The 19,117-nt window shown below is 33.4% G+C and overlaps 3 protein-coding genes across 3 annotated transcripts; 2 read left to right on the top strand and 1 right to left on the bottom strand.

The window, feature by feature from the left end:
• Positions 781–5,714, bottom strand: LOC18609640 (ALBINO3-like protein 1, chloroplastic). Its single transcript, XM_007044859.2, has 11 exons — positions 5,202–5,714; positions 5,011–5,121; positions 4,744–4,818; positions 4,426–4,486; positions 3,857–3,930; positions 3,659–3,763; positions 3,414–3,521; positions 2,628–2,731; positions 2,294–2,500; positions 1,891–2,212; positions 781–1,268 (listed from the first exon to the last, which is right to left on the bottom strand). Exons 1-11 carry the CDS (start codon positions 5,556–5,558, stop codon positions 1,185–1,187), a joined length of 1,608 nt encoding a protein of 535 aa, XP_007044921.2. The 5' UTR covers positions 5,559–5,714; the 3' UTR covers positions 781–1,184.
• LOC18609641 (photosystem II core complex proteins psbY, chloroplastic) lies at positions 7,615–8,678 on the top strand. Its single transcript, XM_007044865.2, has one exon. It carries the CDS (start codon positions 7,734–7,736, stop codon positions 8,337–8,339), a length of 606 nt encoding a protein of 201 aa, XP_007044927.2. The 5' UTR covers positions 7,615–7,733; the 3' UTR covers positions 8,340–8,678.
• LOC18609642 lies at positions 17,795–19,113 on the top strand. The gene has a single exon (XM_007044866.2). It carries the CDS (start codon positions 18,220–18,222, stop codon positions 19,000–19,002), a length of 783 nt encoding a protein of 260 aa, XP_007044928.2. The 5' UTR covers positions 17,795–18,219; the 3' UTR covers positions 19,003–19,113.

Consider the following 19,117-nt stretch of genomic DNA (forward strand, 5'->3'; position numbering starts at 1 on the left):
ATTTTCTACACGGATTATGATTACAGGAGAAGTTTGTAATTGTAATTGTAATTGAAATTATGATTTTCATTTAATAATATACGCAAGTGAGGGACCAAACCGCAAGAATAGATAAATTGATTCGGAGACCTTTCTTGTCATGCCTGTCTGTAAGTGTAACTTCCATGCAATTTTGTTTAAAAGATGTGTGAGATTGTGCTAATCGTATACGCCAAGGCACCCGTTTCTTTGGATTTTCTGAGCTAGTTTGTCTCGGGAAGAGTGTTTAGCATCGCTGGGTTTGGCCATTTTGGGTTCTGAAGAAGACTGGGTTAGGCCCCCAGAGTGTCGAAACGGACTGACAAGGGCGCATGTTCCAATTCGTGACAAGTCTCGTCCAAGTGTTCTTGTCCTGGATCTTTCTCTCAGAAAAAAGTGATATTAGTGAATTCATACAACACGTGCACCTGCCCGTTCTCTTGTTTTTGTACACAAGAAATTCGGACCAACTCTAGATTTTGGCGCTCCTAACATTCCTTTAAAGAGATAGCCCCATGTACCAAATAATCTGAAAGCAAGGGCTTCGCCAAGCAGTTGTCATTTAGTTGCAAATACTCGTAATATCTGGTAATTCAAACATAAGTGTGTCGTTTCATTTTTTCAGTGATGAAAGAGGGGAGGCGGTGATGTTGAGAACTACCTATTTTATGAAGGGTTTTGGCCTCTTTGTGATTAGAAAATCACCAATGGATCCTTCTGAGCCTTCTCTTAAAAGAGGGAAGAAAGAAAGATAAAAAACCATGAGTGTGCAAGAAAAATAGCATAAACAGAACTTTTTATTTATTACTATTAAACTTGTACAGAATAATCATTGATTGAATCAGTTGTATTTGAGCTCTTACAACAGGTATATCTGAAACCTCCAAAATCTTATATTGTCCTGTATTTTGCTTGTTTCGCTGTTCCTGCAAGTGCACCAGGTATAAGCCAGATATCACCAAAGGGCAACATACGCTCCATCAAAGCCCAAAGACACTCCATTTTGAACATATTAATAATGGTTGATGAGCTGCACAGACTTCCTATGGAGGGAGGAGAATCATTCTGCCCCCTGTATCCAACGCAGCATGCAAATCAACTGCTCCTGTCACTCTTGGTTGAATTCCGGTACTGGCTTCATCATTACCATGTTTCTCTTTTTCCTGTCACTCCCTCCTGGCTTCCTCTGTGTCTTGTGCAGCATATTTGTTATCTGTCGTGGCTGTACTAGTGTATACTTCAACAGTTCCCTAATATACAGCGAATTTCAAAATAATTAAAACATTGAACTAAAATAAAAGTGAATGATGATTAACAATAAAATTAAAAAGAAAGTCTTTTCTAATATCCAGCTCTTCTACTTAAAAATTTATGCTGAAAACAAGTGTACATGCGAGTCCTGCATTCAATCCTCTAATTTCTCATACATTTGAAGTTTGTCATCAATAAAGCAAGGATGAGAGGATCAAAGGATAAGGCAGTTCATACCATTACAAAACAATGAAACTAAAAGAATAAGAGCTATTACAAGTCTGAGGAGGCTATTTGCAGTCGTGAACTCTCCTCTGGATTCAATGAAGACAATATTGAAAAAACAAATCCAAAAATGCTGTAAAAATTATTTTTCAAGTTAATGCAGACTACAAGTCACATGCAAGTGGAGACCTAAACATTGGATTGCTTGCCCTATTAAAAGACTTCAACTGTGTTATTTTTCTTTTTCCTAAATAAATTTAAGGTTACTCTATAATGCAAGAAACAATATGACCACCTTGTATTTCAGCAGCCAAGAACTTCCAGTAATTTTCATTTTATGAGAGGTAAATAGGAAACAAGCCTCAAGAATGTCTGTGAGCAAATTAACAGCCATACCTTCTTTACATGTTCCAGAGATTCACTGTTCGTGCTTGACGAGGAAGAATTCTTTTGATCTTCCTTCAAGTCCTGATTAGAGAGGTCACCATTCACAATTCCTACATTGGAGGAATCTTGGCCTGAAACAGGTTGACATTTTTCATTCTTTTCAATGCTTAAGCCAGTTCCAGCACCATTTTCCCTTTCAGTGGTGCTACCCTCTATCTCATGTCCTTCATTTGTTAATTGATCAGCTTTAGCTGCTGCCTCTTGAGCTTTCCTCCTTTCTTCTTCTCTTTGCCGCTTTCTTCTCGCCTCTTGCTTCTTCAACTGTTTAAATCTGGAAGATATAAAACATCAGATCTATAAGCGACTGTAGTTACAAAAAAGGCCATTCCAAAGTCAGCAAATTTAACAATACCTTTCACCAGGGCGCAGCCCTTCTGGTGTCAACTTTTCTTCTTGTTTTGCCTCCTTTCTGGGGGCATTCAATTCAGAGAGAGATTTCTGCAGCTGAAGTTGCTCTTCCTTGATGATATCAATATTAAGTTGCTTCGCTGGATTCTTTGCACCCCCCAACTTTTGAAGCCATACTTGTTGTGCCGAACTTAATATGTTATTTGTGAACCTGCAAATACATAATTAAGGTTAAGAAACATCGCATGGTTTTAATAAGAAAGGATTACAAAAAGAAGGAAACATAAAGTTGAGTATCTTATGATACTTTCGAAAGGAATGGCTATGCATCTGCTTACCAATATAGACTTAGACCTGAAGGAACTGAAAGAGCAAAATAACCAATCATTAGAGGGAGGAACTTTGTCAGGGCTTGAGAGCTCTTCATGTTTGGATCATTGCTCTAAGAAAAGTTCAAAAAAATGTTAGATAATAGTAAATCAATTCTAGCCTCAATTTACATAGTTTATGAATCATGAAGCTGAAAGCTTCCTAAGTCATCTAAAGGCTAGATGGAAATAAGTAAGCAACAATTAGCAGTATTTAGATAACAAATAATACTTGACAACTTCTGCCAACATGATGAGACAATAATTCAACCACCATCATGATTAAAAAATATCAGAATCATCAAGATGAAAAAGGTGAAAAAGCTTTCTGCTTATACAATTTACATGAAAAAAGTCATAAATATCAAATGGTTACACATTGTTATGGCTGAGATTATAAATTAACTTAGATTTAAGATCTCTTTCTTCTTAAAATTAGACATGGTGTAATATTGTATGAAACAGTGGTAATTCCCCAAGATTCAAGTCAGTTACAGACAACTTAAACATGCAAAACTAGAAAAGCAATGCACCTCTGCAAACTATCAGATTTCTCACACGCTAGTCAACATCATTTTGAAGCATGCCATATAGAAACAAAGTGAAGGGACATTAAAAATAACTAGCTTCTCACAATCTCACTAAATTATATTTTAATGGAAAAAATAGTCTTGAATGGGGCACTTTAGGAGTAATTTCTGTCATTGCTAAAGGAACTAACATACAGACATACTAGTTAATGATGGAATAACTGACCTGTGCTGATTGCATGATTTGGACAGAGATGGACTGTGAGAGAACCAGCAAAACAGGCAACACAAGATATGCCAACGTATCTGACCATCCAAGGGGTGGGTGTCCATCCTATGAAAACAACCAGACCACCAAGAAACAGAATAAACTCCAGCATTTTCAGATAACAACTTCACAATTAAGCAAGAGACGTTGAACCATTAATTTAACACAAAGTAATATATATATCAACAAATTAAGGCACTTACTACAAAAGGGAAAAGCCAAGAGATACCACTGCCATTCTGTCGAGCAGCAATAGTAGTTGGACCAGCCAGGGAGGGTATCCAAAAGAAGCCTTCTGTGAGGAGTCCCTTAACAAAAGATGAAAACGTATAATTAGAGATGAAAGAGAGCCGAAGGAAACAGAAGGTTAAATTAGTAAAACAACACAAACAGCATGCTACCTCATTTGCCACATTTGACAGGGCTCTATAAAGCCCAATCCACACTGGAATTGTGGCAAGAGTAGGCAGGCATCCTGTGGAGAGAGAACAAAGAGATGTAGAAATAAATCAGTCAACAACAATGTATGAGGTATAAAAGATGCAATAAAATGGGAAGATGACATCAACTTTTACAAAGCAAACAGATGCAACAAAAAATCTGATGTCGTGTCTTTCTCCTTTGTATGAAGTAGGATTGTTTTTGACATGCATCATCAAAAAAGGAAAAAAGGGCATCAAAACAGAAGATAGTAGTATTCAGTTAACAATTATTAATTTCCCTATTCCAAGATTTGAATTTCTGCCATACATACAGACAGAAAAGTCTAAACCTTTCTTAAGGCCCTACAATAGAGATAGAACATAGTGGAAGTAGAACGATACCATCAACAAAAATGGTGAAACAAAAATAAAAGTAAATGGAATGCAAAATCTTCAGGAACTTAAAACAGAAAGCAGTCTATGCAGAATCTAAATACGTTACTGAAAGTAATATGGCACTGTGAGGCGAATAATATGTTCTAGAGTACCTGCTAATGGGTTTATCCCAGCTAGTTTATATAATCGAGCAGTTTCAAGTTGAATTCTCTCCTGCAAGTATTAAAGAAAAGTAGCTCAAAGATTAAAATGGCTTCATCCGACCAAGAAACTTCATCAAACAGTCCAAAGCTGTAAACATTCAATTGATATCCTCCTTTTTGTTTTCTTTTTTTCCTTCTTCTTCTGCTGCTAAAGCAATAAGAATCTATTCAATCTATAACTAACAGCTAGAAATATACACCAGTTTCGTTACCCATATTAACCAAACAATAGAACCATCCCTGCTTAAACAAAATGCAAAATTTCACCTGATCTCCAGCATACCGCTGCTGAATAGCCTTTATTTGAGGCTGTAAAGAGCGCATGGCCATAGCAGATTCTACCTGTGTGCAAAATGAAAATTTGAGAATACATTCACAAAAGTCAAACCACTTTTTTCTCTATGATATAAATTAATCTAAAATTAACAAAAAAATCCAAAAAATAAATAAACAAATATTTGAGTTGAGAATTAACTTCTTTTCTTTTCCTAATTTGGTTCTACTGGTTTGTTTGGTTTTATTCAAATAACAAACCTGTTTCCTAGTCAAAGGAAACGTAGCAGCCTTAACAAGAACAGTCAGAAGTATAATAGCAAAACCGTAAGCGTACGGCACATGCAAAGCCGACAACCCATCTTTCAGAACCTGAACGAATTCAATCCAAACAACATTAAATCATTACCCAAGTTAGAAAAACAAAGAAAAAGAAAATCTTCTTAAGTTACCTTCAAAATAGTTTCCAGTGAATTGGTGATACCCGAAAGCCAATCATTTTGCTTGGTAGAAGTGGTTGTAGTAATAGTGTCGGAAGACGAAACGGCAGCGTCAGCAATCGTATAGAGAACGCTTTCAGCTTTAGTAAACAGCTCCCTGATAACACCCTCGTAAGCATCCGGTTCAGGAAAGAGTCCCGGTTTGAACCCGAATTTGGCCACAGGTAAAGAGCCGCGAAGAAATGGTCTGTGAGCTGAAAAACCTGAAAATTGAGTTCGATTTAAAAGAGGATTGGGGGATCCGGTTCGGTCAACGAAAGGAGATAGGACGAGGAGCATGTTCGGCCTGAACGAGAGAGAAGCGGCCATTCTTTTTTTGTTTTAAAATTTAAAGTTGTGGAAAAAAATTTTACGAAACCCTAATTGCAGAGGTTTTTGTCTGATGTTGCCCCCCTGCCCTGGGTTTGAGGAAGATGATGTGGAGATATTTTTTTTAAAGGAAAAATAAATCCGGGGAAAGAGCACAGCAGAAGCTCGGTGGGCATTATCAAAATATCTTACCAAAAAAAAAAAATGGTCGGAAATGAAACATGTTTTTTTTTTTTGGCACGTGGCAGTTACAAGAGGGTAGGTTATTGACTGGGGAAGACTCTGGATGTTTGTGCGTTTTGCTTACGATATTCGTGGAATGCAGATATAATATAAAACATTTATTTATAAAATTCTTTTCATTATATTTCATAGGTGTAAATATAATTATATGTATTTTGATACTTATAAAACTTAAAAATTAAAAATATCATTATTGTAATCAAGATTTAGCTGACCAAGTTAGGGGAAAAAAGCTGTGAATTAGTAAATTTTGATTTAGGTTGTTGACATAATGGAGATATTATTTATGCTCTATAAAATTTTCTGATTTAAATAAGTATCATTATTTAAATGACTAGATATTTTAAAAGTCTCGTATTTAAAGAGAGTGCAAAATAATATCAAATAAATTAAAGGATAGGTGTTCAAAGAAAACTCTATAAAAGAACTTATTTTTATTTTCTCTAAATAAATTAAAATTGCACTTTACTAATTATAAAATAATAAACTAGAGATATATACGGTATTAACATAAAAGATGAACTCCGAAAGATGTTGTGTTGCGGTGATATGAGGACCTCGAAAAAACTAATTTGATGAAAATATTGTTCAATTAAATCTCTAAAGTGCACTAACGAGGGATCTCTTATATTTTAATGCACATTAATTGTATCTTTTATTTGACGATTAAACTTTCATTTGTTAATTTTTTGTTTTAATAGAATTTATTTTATTAAAATATCATGTTATAATTAGTCAAATTATAATAAATTACGTAAAATTTATCAAAATATTATATGAAATATACACCTATAAATTGCGCTTAATCTTCAGACTTCAGTCTTGCAGCTTGGGCTTGGGCTTGGATAGGTTAGCCAAGCTTTTGGGTTCCTTTGTGTGTATGAGCCCGTTGGACAAAAACTATTGACAGCGGCCAGCCCTAGAGGCTAGAGGCTGGGTTATCAGTAGCCAATAACTAGGACCGTTTTGCAAAATTGTTGCCCAAGCCTTTGTGCATTTCCTACTTTGCATGATGATGGCTGATAGAGCGAGCTGGGTTAGTTTGGTGTTGTTGGTTGAATTGAAAATTTGTAGGTGTTATTTGAAACATTAACGTGACAAATGACTTTTCCAATTTGGATAACAGTTTGGCATAAATCTTAGAACAGCCTTTCTACTAGGCTCGTTTATTCAACTAAACTGCTTATCTTTTATTGTATTTAAAAGATTTTTTAAATTTGGATATAAGTCCGAACAAGGTTTTTAACTTTAACAGAATTTTAACCCATGTTAAACCTAATGCCAGCTAGTTGTTGCATATTATCAAACAAGCTATGATGATAAAATAATCCGATGCATTTGGTCACATTAGTCACGATTATCTCAACTCATTAGATCATATGTCACATGAACAAAAAAAAAATTGAGATTAAATTCAATAATAGTTAAATATTTGTTTGAATTTAAATTTAAATTTAAAAATTCATTTAAATGTAATAAAAGATGAGAGTATAGTTGAATAAATGGTCATATTTTTTTTTTGTAAAGTTTAAGCCTAAAAGCTACAAACCTATATAATGGTCAGCACTATTACATGTACAGTGTAAACTAATATTTCTATTGTCAATGCGAGCCCACAGTCCCTGTTTAAGAAGTGGAGATATGAAATTATGTAAAGTGGTTATTGTTCACAAATTGACCTTTATTGGAGGAGATAAGAAAACTGTGGTGGGGTATACAAAATGAGGTCCATATCTCACCGATCACACCCTGTGGATAAGGGGAGAATCCAGAGAACATAATTCTATTGGACCTTACTCCATTCGCTTGACATCAAATCTATATTCCAAAGCCAACTGAAGCCCATTTCTCTTCCACACAGGAGCTCCCAGCATCCCACAAAATCTCCCTAAGGACACAAGACCAGCCGCAGAAACAAAACCAAATCATCAAATGGCAGCAACCGTAGCTACAATGGCCATGCTCAATGCAAAATGCCTGAGCATCAGCTCAAACAAAACGATCAACCCCACAAAGCCATCCGCCAAACCCATCTCCCTTCTCTCCATGCAGAACCTCCCCAAAGGCCTCACCATCTCAAAACCAGCCGAAAAATCCATCCTCCCTTCTTCACTAGCGGGAACCGCCATTGCTGGAGCTGTCTTTTCGACCTTGAGCTCATGTGATCCTGCCTTTGCTGCTCAACAGATCGCTGAAATAGCTGAAGGAGATAACCGTGGGCTAGCTCTGTTGCTTCCCATAATCCCAGCCATAGCGTGGGTGCTCTTCAACATCCTCCGGCCAGCACTTAATCAGCTGGACAGAATGAGGAGCACCAAGGGGGTGATCATAGGTCTAGGACTTGGAGGATTGGCTGCATCTGGGTTCATGTCAACATCGGATGCATCAGCCAGTGAGATCGCCATGATTGCTGATGCTGCATCTAGTGACAACCGGGGTACGCTTGTTCTGTTTGTTGTTGCTCCAGCTCTTCTTTGGGTGGCCTACAACATTCTGCAACCGGCTTTGAACCAACTTAACAGGATGAGGTCTCAGTGAGATATGGATTTTGTTTGGGGTGTGATGGCACGTAATTACCTGTAATTGCACCTAATTTTAATGAAACTTTCCCTCTTACTTAAAACAAATTTTCTTTTCCCTGGCTTGAAGTGTAAGTCTGAAAAGACTTAACCATGTACATGAGAATCCCTAGTCTAATTCCAATAGCACTTAGATGTAGTAGTAATCTGTTTGTACTTCCTTAAGGGTTGTATTTCAATATATATCCCTCCATTTTAATATTCCATGAAAGAATGATACATAGGCAAAGTTGAGTTGTTTATGTATATATGTAAATTATGAAGAAAACTGACTTCATAATGAATCAGAACTTGTAAATTGCATGCTCTTCAATAGTACTAACATGTAATTTGTTTATCATTTAAAAGCATAAGTTGGAAACAGGGAAGAATAACTACAGAAGGGCGAGGGATAGAAACAGAGTGAGTTGGGGGTGAGACCTTATACAAAGAGCAGAGAAAAAATCTCTTCTCCTACAACTCAATTCTTAAATGGCCAAAAAACTCCAAGTCTTATTCTATGTCATTACTCTAATATTAAAATTATCAACTCCGTATGTTGTTTCTTTTAACTTTTTCTACTCTAGATTTCTTCAGCCAAAAACAAAATTTGGGGTTTCTTTTTTTTCATACAAAGTAATATTCATGTCTAACTAACAATCTTCTATTGATTCTTGCTATTGTCATTGCTTGGTGATTTTGAATTGAGCACTTAAAAGGGATGACACCAACTAAATGGTAATGTAACTAGCTAAAACCAATACATGGTAATGAGAGTTTTTTGTAAGTTGCCAATTCATATGGATTAATTGTTTATATATTTTCATTTTAATATTGAATTCTTTTTCAAAGTAATAAAATAACTGATGGATTATCTGTTTTCTTAATAAAATGGACTCCTTACTAAAGTAAACTATTGAGTAATTGTTTATCAATATTTTCATTGGTTCGTTTCTCATGAAATATATGTAACAAGACATTGTAGATAGCTGATTTTAACTAATACTTTATTGTTTCTCTAAGTGTTGTTTTACAGCTGCCTAATGTTATATAGAAAATAATGAAAACAACTAAAACAAGCAAAACATTGTTTCACGTGGAACAATTAGAATAAGTGAAACAATTATTTCACACAAAACAACTAGAATAAATGGAATAACTACTTTACGCAGAACAATTAAAAGAAACGGAATAACAACTTTACATGGATAGTAGTGAAAATGACTTGGAATGAGTGGCAAGATTTATGTGTTACTTTCACATTTAGATGTTATGAGAATTTGACTTGGTGATTTCTTGAAGTATAAGTTTCTCCCTCTCACTTTTATCTTGTTCTCTTATATTTATTCACGTATAACTTTTTCTCTTATCATGTTGATACAATGTATATCTCTTGACTCTTACCTTATTTTCAAAATATAAAAAAACTACAATTGTAGTTCCCAAAATGGTAAAATCAATTGTAGTCCCATTCCTGCATTGGTAAGGGAACTCTATTGGCAGTTGCAACTGGCAACTACAATTCTACATATTTACTAGAAAGCTATAGGTGAGAATAAAACTAATTATTGTATTGTGTTGATAATGTTGTTGACATATTTTTGGCATTAAAACATTGAATTTGTTACTATTGCCACGGAAAATTGCACAACAAGAACAAAGAGGCAAATCGAAGTCATCATGATAATGTTGTTACTTTATTTTTCCTTTAAAAAATTGAATTTGTTACTATTACAACAAAAAAATGCACAACAAGAACAAAAGGCAAATCGAAGTCATCATGATAAAGTTGTTACTTTATTTTTTTCATTTAAACATTAAATTTGTTACTATTGCCACAGAAAATTGCACAATAGGAATAAAAAAGCAAAACAAAATCACTAGTTACTGATTTGCTAGATGGTGCACCACTTTCAACTCAAGAAAGCATAAGAAAAGTGTAATGGTGCTGTGAGGTTGCTATTTTGGTTGATTTGTTATATTGGCTATTAGTGTTGTTATTTTAACTGTTACACCGATTATTTTTGTAACTAAATGGAAATTACAATTCTTTTATTACAAATTTTTTTAACTAAAGTTGATATTTTTGTAATTGGTTTTAACTTCAATCAAATTGTTACATTTTCTTGGTTTTCAGTCCCAATTAGGTAGTTAATAAAATGATGTCATTTCATTATATATTTTTTCATGGATTGCATAAATATATCAACAAAACAAAAGATAGCAAGGTTTCGTATTACAAAAAGAAATTATATTCAACTACAATATTTCGTATTATAAGCCAAAAATTACATTCAACTACAATGTTTCACGATTTTCATACACTTCATATATCATTTTAGCTTATAAAGAGGGCCAAATGTAACGTGTAACAAAAAAAATAGTGCAAGTATCCACGAAGCCCTTGTATTGTAAAATTTTATTCAATTTAATCCTTATATTATAACATTTTATTCAATTTAGTTTCTGTACTAGTTTGTTCAATTTAATCTTTATGACATGATACAAAAAAACTAATGTAGCAAGAATTTTTTTTTTATAAATTTTTTTTTTGACATGTTAATGCCACATCAACATCATTTGACATGTTAGCATCACTAACGGTCAATTTGAACAGAATTAGATAGAGAGACTCAATTATACAAAATTTCAAAATATAAAGACTAAATTAACTAATTTTGAGGTAGAAGGATTAAATTGACGAAAAATTTATAATACAGGGACCTATGAAGTACTTTAATTGTGATTTTTTCTTTCATTTTAAAAAAAATTATAATGAAAACAATGATAAATTATTACTTTTATTATGAAAAAAAATAAAAATGCATAACACTTGGGAGCTTTTTCTGTAACATGAAAAGGATTTTTTTTTTAACTAAAGAAATAAAGTAAGTTTGACTACATGTTCAGTTTGGATAGTTTCATATATAAGCAAATACATGACTCATTTTATAAATTATTACTATTATATACACCAGTAGTAGAATACTTTAATTAATTTTACAAGGGATTTCTAATATATTTATATATAGATTATATTTAAGTAATTTGTGAAGAAGGAGCATGTGTTATTTGCTGGATAATTAAGTAGCTATCGACTACTGGAAAGTGGAAACCGAAATGGTGATGTTTGATTGTTAGAGTGGCAGTGGCTGCTTGGCTATTTGAGGCGGTCACCTAAAAAGAGTGTTTCGACCCCAACATTAATCTATAACTATAAAGAAAGGAAGCCCCAAGAGGGCTTAAAAATTGTGACACGTTAAGCCTTCTGTTTTGCTCCACCTTGACCCTTAATCATTTGACACATGGCTATTTTTTGCTGTGAGTTTCAAATCTAGGGGGCATCGTTCATCTTTCAGACTATTCTTTATCTTTTTGCCCTTTTTGTTTGCTACAACACGTGGTTGATTTCTTGGGTTGTAGCCTTCAGATCTAATGGGTACTGTTGATGTTCTTCAATTTTTTCTTCATCTTTTTGCTTCTTTACTTCCTCCTCTTTCAGTCAAATATATTATTACAATTGTTGGGTTTCGGCTTTGTAGCTATGACAATTGTTTTTGGCTTTACTTGGTTTTGTATTTTGGAGGCTCGACTATCAATCACATGCGTTTTTTGTTGTACTCAGCTTTCAACTCTTACCAGATGATGAATCGCAGACAGTTTTGGTGAAGTTTTGAACTCTTTGATTTTGTTATGTTGTGCCATACTGGATATGGGGTTTGCTGAAATTTTTTAAGGATTTCAAGTCTCTTTTGGTCTTTTGAAAAGTTTTGTCGGGATTTGTAAAAAAAATTCATGCATTTTGGTATTTTTGCTCTATTTAATCCATTCAAGAAGCTTCTTGCTTACTATTTTCCCGTTACTTTCTTCCTGTTTTCCTTTTTGCTCCTGTTGCTGGTGTTGTGGTTACGATTTCGTTTTGGTTTGTTGTGTTTTGTTGGATCATTTTGGTTCAAAGAAATTGGCTCAAAACTGGATTCATCCTACGTGTTATAGGTAGTCCTCCTCGTAGACCCATAGTAAGTAGCTAAACACAAATGATTTTTCTAAGAACCATTAATAATTCGTGGGAGACAATAATCATGTAGATATATAGCTGGTAGTTTCTAATTTTTTCTTAAATATTATTGGGACGAAAAAAGAAAGAAACCTTAAGATTGAAAATTTTATAATTTATATACGAGAAAATCCATTAAACTTAAGTTACATTGTTCATAACTTTCAAAAAAATTCAATCTTCTTCCTGCATCTAACATTTGTTTAAGTTGACTTTTGGATGGTTTTGTTCAAAGTTTTTGGCCCATACCCGTCTTTTATTTTTGTTTGGATTTGTTCTTTTTGAGTGAAAATGCCTTTGTATTGTATTATGATAGTGAGCAGTTTTTCTTATGTACTTCACGACAAAGATTCAAGGGAATTAAAGAAAAAACAATAACAAAGTAGCATTGGTATTTCTTTGATCAGTTGCCTAAATTTTTTTGTAACTGCAAACAGTTGGTAATTGTTCAGCTCTTTTGCCCAAGCCAACTTTTTTATGTCATGGGGAGTCTCTAGCAGTCGGCTTTAGACTTGCAACAGCATGTCGGCTTAAATAAGATTAAAAAATTTTCAAAATAAGATTGATTATTTAATATGTTCAGTTAACTAACTAAGTTGTAAAATTAGCCAACTAACATTTAATAGTAATTAACTAATGTCAAATATAGGTGAAAATTCTCAAAAAAAAAATTTCAAATAGATTTGTTTAATCAATAAATATTTGAACAAAATGGTAATTCAAATCTAGAATTTTGTTTTCGAATGAGTTAATTACCTCATTGAACAAATAACTGATTTCATAGAGTAATCTATTTACTTTATATTCAGTTTAAATTTTTTCTTTTTGTTGTCTACATTAATTGATGCATTTTTATTGTTATAACCCTCAATCATTTTTTTAATCGTTTTCATTATCTTTTGAAATTATTTCAATACATAAAATAGAAAACAAACATATGTACTTATACATATATGTATATGTGTGTGTGTGTATATATATATTCATGTGTGATTTATCTCTCATGATCAATTTTATTCTCAAACAACATGCTCACATTTATTCTTGTCTTTTCTTCAAAAATTATTACTCAAATTCTAGCATGATCTCAAACTCAACACTCCTCGCATATTGTAAAGTATGTTGATTTTCACGTGCTCAGTAATGTTATTTACACTTTTTCTTCACCTTTTACAAGTTCAATGTTTTGTTTAAATTATTAAGCTTATCTAATTTTGTTCTCATTTTATTACTTTGTTTGCAATTTATGCTTTTAGTGAAATATTCATTTTTTTTCTAACGTTCTACTTAGGGTAAGATTTTGTTTTGGTATCTATGCTTGCTTGTTGACATGTTTATTATTTATTATTGGTACTTTTTAATCATCTTTCAATAACATCTTTCAATATCTTTTTTTTTTTGTTGTTTTTGTTTTTCTTATTGAAATGAATGAAAATAATGATGCAAGACAAAATAGACTTAAGAGAATGCAAACATTGAAAATTAAAAGACTTCTAAACGTAGCAAAGCTGCTAAATGTTTCTCAATTACACCAAATGATCAAAAAAGACAATTTAAACATACAAAAGACAATCAATGTCAACAAAGAAGAAGAACCACGTTGCCAAACAACTTCTCACACTCAAACATGAATTTTCAGAACATGTATGCCCATCCAATTTTATTGAACTACCTATCGTAGGGCATGTGACGGTTCACTCAATCGTCACTGCCGAAAGAGAATTACAAGCAGTTTTGATTGAACCTGTTACTACTCCTCTAGACTTGGCATGGTAAATGGTGTTTCTAGAAAAACAAAATCCAATGTAACATCTTTTTCTCTAGTAAGTTCTAGCCATAATTTACACGATGTTTTTGCAAGTCGTCGTGCAAACTTAGTTTATAATCATGTCAACTCTTCCTTTCCACTTCATATCGAGAGTTCAACAATGATTGCTGACATAGACATTAATGGTAAATCTATTCTTTCCTAGATTATAAATTTTATGTTTTAATGCTATTTTCTTTATCCAATTTGTTCATTCACTTTCTGCTACTATGAATAGATAAAAGCTGCAACCCATACGCAAACCTTGAATCCAATAATCAACGATTCACAAATGAAGCTTTTACACAAACAAGGAACAGTATACATTCAAGTGAGTAAATAGAAAATAAATACAGTTTATGATATTCTTTTGATATAAAACATAACAATTATTACTTTTATATATTAATTTTTGTTGGTGATGTGTTTGATAGGAACGTGCTACTCTCTTTTTTCTTTTGACGGGCTTAAGAATGTATGTCCTTTTTGTGGTGCTTTTGTGTGGTATGAAGAACGAGCTGACATATAAAAAGAAAGTAAAAATCCAACTTTCAGTATATGTTGTCAAGAAGGCATAGTCAAAATGTCACCCTTTAAACTAACACCTTACTTGCTACACAATTTGATAAATGATAACACAAATTGTAGAGCAATAAAATTTAAAAATAGTATCAGACTCTATAATAGTATGTCTCAATTTACATCTTTAGGAGGTAAAATTGATAAGTCCATCAACAATGGTGCAAAACCTTATGTGTTCAAAATTAATGGTCAAATTTATCATAGAATCGGATCTTTACTTTTGACAATAGGTAACAAACCAAGATTCACTCAATTATATGTATATGACACAGACAATGAAATCCCAAATAGAACAAAAATTTTTGCACTAATCAAAATGCTAGTTTTCCTAATAGATTAATTGTTGAGGGTTTGATGAAAATGCTTGATGAGAATAATCAAATTGTCAGATTTTTTAGATTAGGTAGAGATACATATAGGTCAATAAATTTTGCTCCCTTTCGATTGAGACTTATAAGTTCCTGCACTAATTTAAAGCCAAAATGCATTCCACCAACAACCTCTGAAATCTCTGGCCTGATAGTGGGAGATATAGGAGAATATGATGGTCATCGAGATATAATAGTTGATTACATCACTAAAGGTCTGAAACAGATAAATAAACATCATCTTTCTTTGTGGCCATGCAATATCCTCTTCTTTTCCCTTATGGTGAAGATAGATATATGCTTGAGATAAATTATGTATATTCATCAATAAGAAAAAAACCAAAAAGAAAATATGTAACAATGAGAAAATATTATGCTTACATAATCCAACAACATATGGTTTTACATAACACATTATTGAAAGGATTAAGACTTTTTCAACAATTTATTGTTGATGCATTTACGACTATAGAAGAAGAAAGGCTATCATTTATAAGAAATAATAAAAAAATTTTAAGATTTGAATTGTATAAAGGTTTAATAGATGCTTTCAGAAAGGGTGATAATGATGCAAATAATCTTGGCAAGCGAATAATATTACCCTCAAGTTTTACTGGTGCCCTTAGATACCTATTGCAAAATTATCAAGATGTTATGGTCATTTGTAGATACTATGGTTGTCCAGACCTCTTTATTACATTTACATGTAATGCTCGAGGGAAAAAAAATCGAAGCAACAATGAGGATGATCCCACATAAAAAACCTGAAGATAAACCTGATATAATTTCAAGAGTTTTTAGACTTAAACTCTAATACTTAATGGAAGATTTAATGAAAAGGAATCATTTTTGCCCTATTACAGCCGGTAAGACAATTGAATGAAATAAACAACTATGTTTTTATATCAAACAAGATATGTATTGCTCATTTAATGCTTCAACTTTTATTCACTAATATTTTTTCTTAAATCATTCTAAATTATAATATTTTTATTTGAAGATATTTCAAAATAAAAAAAATAGAAATAAAGAATAGAGGAGAATAAGAAAATTAGAAAAGGTCCAAAACCCAAAACTTAATGAATTTTATCTTATTGCCCTTTTTTCAATTTTTTCTTTTCTTCCTTTTTATTTTTTATTTTGTTTATTTGGCTTTTCATTTTTTCCAATTTTGTTCTCTTCTTTCCTTCTCCCTTACTTTTTCTTTTTTCAAACGAAGAACAAAAATACCCTTAAAACCCCTAAATCCAGTTTGTACCTTAGAATCAATATGATATATAGATGAGTCTTGTATTTAATTAAAGAACTTAAACCATACATTTTTTTTTTTACATTTCTTATCTTTTCATGTTATCTAACTTAAAAAAAAATAACCAAAATTCATGAGCCTTAACCTACGCCCTACAGCCGACTTCAAATTGCATCAATGGGCCCCCTAATTGTTCACTTTCTTTACTTAACTTTGCATTATTCCGATCATCTTTGTCTATACCAAACGGATAAGTATATATATATAGCTCTGCTGGAATTATGGACTCCGCCACTCTGGGCACGTTTTATCCAGCTTATGCCACATGCATTGGAACTCTGGATGCTTCAGCATTACCCTACCACCCAGCCTCTACCATTTAAGTACCTGCTAATCAAAACCTTTTGACTAACACTCATCCCACTTATTGGGCTAGCTGCTTCATTTGATTCCTTGCTTTCCTATTTTTGAGTCTATGCTCTACACTATATATATGCACACTACTATTCATTATTAATACTACTAGTTTATTTGATATAGCATTTAACAAATACACAATATATATATATATATATGCACCATAAAGCTCCTCAGTACTTATAATAATAATTCCATTATTTAGCATTTATGAATTCATTAAATATTCATTAAACTAATCCCTTCACTCATCATGATAGCAAATTAACAGAAGTATTCAATAATTTGTTTCCTTCCTAATTATTACCATTTTTCGTCAAGGTAGTAAACCCAAAATATTTTCACTCCATTGCCCCGATTTGGATGGAGGTGTGACCTCGTTGGCAGTTGCTAGAACTATTAATAGCTAAATAATAGTATTAACCACGGTACAATTTCTATATAATTAAAAAAAGAAGAAGAAAAAGTCAATTTTTACGCCCCAATAGATGGTTACTATTTATGTAGTACTAATCATGTGACAATTTGATGTTGGCTTTTTTGTTCTCTATTTTAAGAGATCGAACATGCCTTAAATAGTGTTGACTAATTTGTTCAACTTGAACTTTATATGTGCCACATAATTGTATAAATTTTATATGTTAGAGAACTGAATAAAGTATATATATATATATAGATATATAATACTAATCATAAGTTAACTCTAATTAGATATTATAGTTTACCTATATATTGTAATCTAACTACTAACTGATAATAATATTGTACTATAATTCTAATTAAACAATTTATACAACCATCTTAGTAATATGTTTTTTATAGTTTTGTAGTTTGTCTGCAGAAAATAATAATATTAAAATAATGCAAAGTAACAAAAATAATGCTGTTAATTAGCAAAACAAGTATCAGGAAAAAGCAGTCTGAAACGAATCAAGGGCCGCCCATTCGATAAGAATCCATCTTTCGGAAGCATTGTGTGAAACAATAATAATAAGCTTACGTATATATACAACTGTGAAGAAAACAATCATACAAAAGCTAACCACTTGGATTCGTGCACGAGCACTTAAAATCCACGTGTCACCTGCACATTGTCCAGCCGGAAACGTAATTCTTTGTCGATTCGAAGTTTTTCCTTGTGCTTTTCTTTTTTTGCTTTCTTTTGCTTGTGTGTTTTTTTCGCCTCCATCTCCCATTTAATCCATTTTCCCTCCCTTGGTCCACCTCCACTCTCTCTCTTGTAAGTTGAAACGCGCATCACCGAAAGCAAAGTACAGGGTTTCTTTCATGCTTTTTTTATTTATAGGAAAAGAGCAAGACAGAGAGAGAGAGAAACTAAAGAAAGTCAAAATTGTGTTGTGTTAAGCTTTTCATGCAGGCATGAAAACCGCTAAAACTAAACTTCCCATAGTCAAATACTTTCTCCTCTCCCTCTCCCTCTCCCTTTCGTTCCTCCTCCTCTTCCTCTTCTTTTCTCTCCGGCCTCGCCGTACACAATCCCTACTAACCACCACCACCACCAATCGCCCTTCTTCCTCCGCCATCTCCTCCTCCGAGGACCTCAAAATCCGACCTGGCTACACCTCCTACGACTCCTACATCCAACGCCAACTCAACAAAACCCTCAACCCGAAACTAAGGAAAGTATGGACAACCCGTGACTGGGACCGCAAAATCCAAGTCTTCTCCAGATTCTTCCACGAATTAAAGCTCCAAAACCTCCTCTCCAACTCCTCCAAGACTCTCTGCATCGGCGCCCGCGTCGGCCAAGAGGTCGAAGCTCTCAAACGCGTCGGTGTTCCCGACTCCATCGGCATCGACCTCGTGCCTTGCCCGCCACTCGTCTTGAAAGGCGACTTCCATAACCAACCTTTCGATAACGAGACTTTCGATTTCGAGTTCTCCAACGTGTTCGACCACGCGCTTTACCCACACAAGTTCGTTGCCGAGATCGAGCGAACGTTGAAGCCTGACGGGGTCTGCGTCTTACACGTGGCTCTATCAAAACGGGCTGACAAGTACTCGGCTAACGATTTGTACAGCGTTAAACCGTTGGTTAAGTTGTTCCAGAGATCGGAGTTGGTTCATGTCCGCAGAGTTGACGGGTTCGGATTGGACACCGAGGTCGTTTTCAGGAAAGAAAATGCGATCCGAGGGTCCTGATTCTTTTTCTTCTATTTTGGTTTTCCTTTGATCAAGTTTTGATAGAGGACAAGTAATGAATTCTTATTCGTTGTTAAATAATACATAATTTTGTTGTTACTGTTTGGATTATTAT

Source organism: Theobroma cacao, chromosome 2 (assembly GCF_000208745.1).
Source record: "Theobroma cacao cultivar B97-61/B2 chromosome 2, Criollo_cocoa_genome_V2, whole genome shotgun sequence".
Classification (NCBI taxonomy): Eukaryota; Viridiplantae; Streptophyta; class Magnoliopsida; order Malvales; family Malvaceae; genus Theobroma; species Theobroma cacao.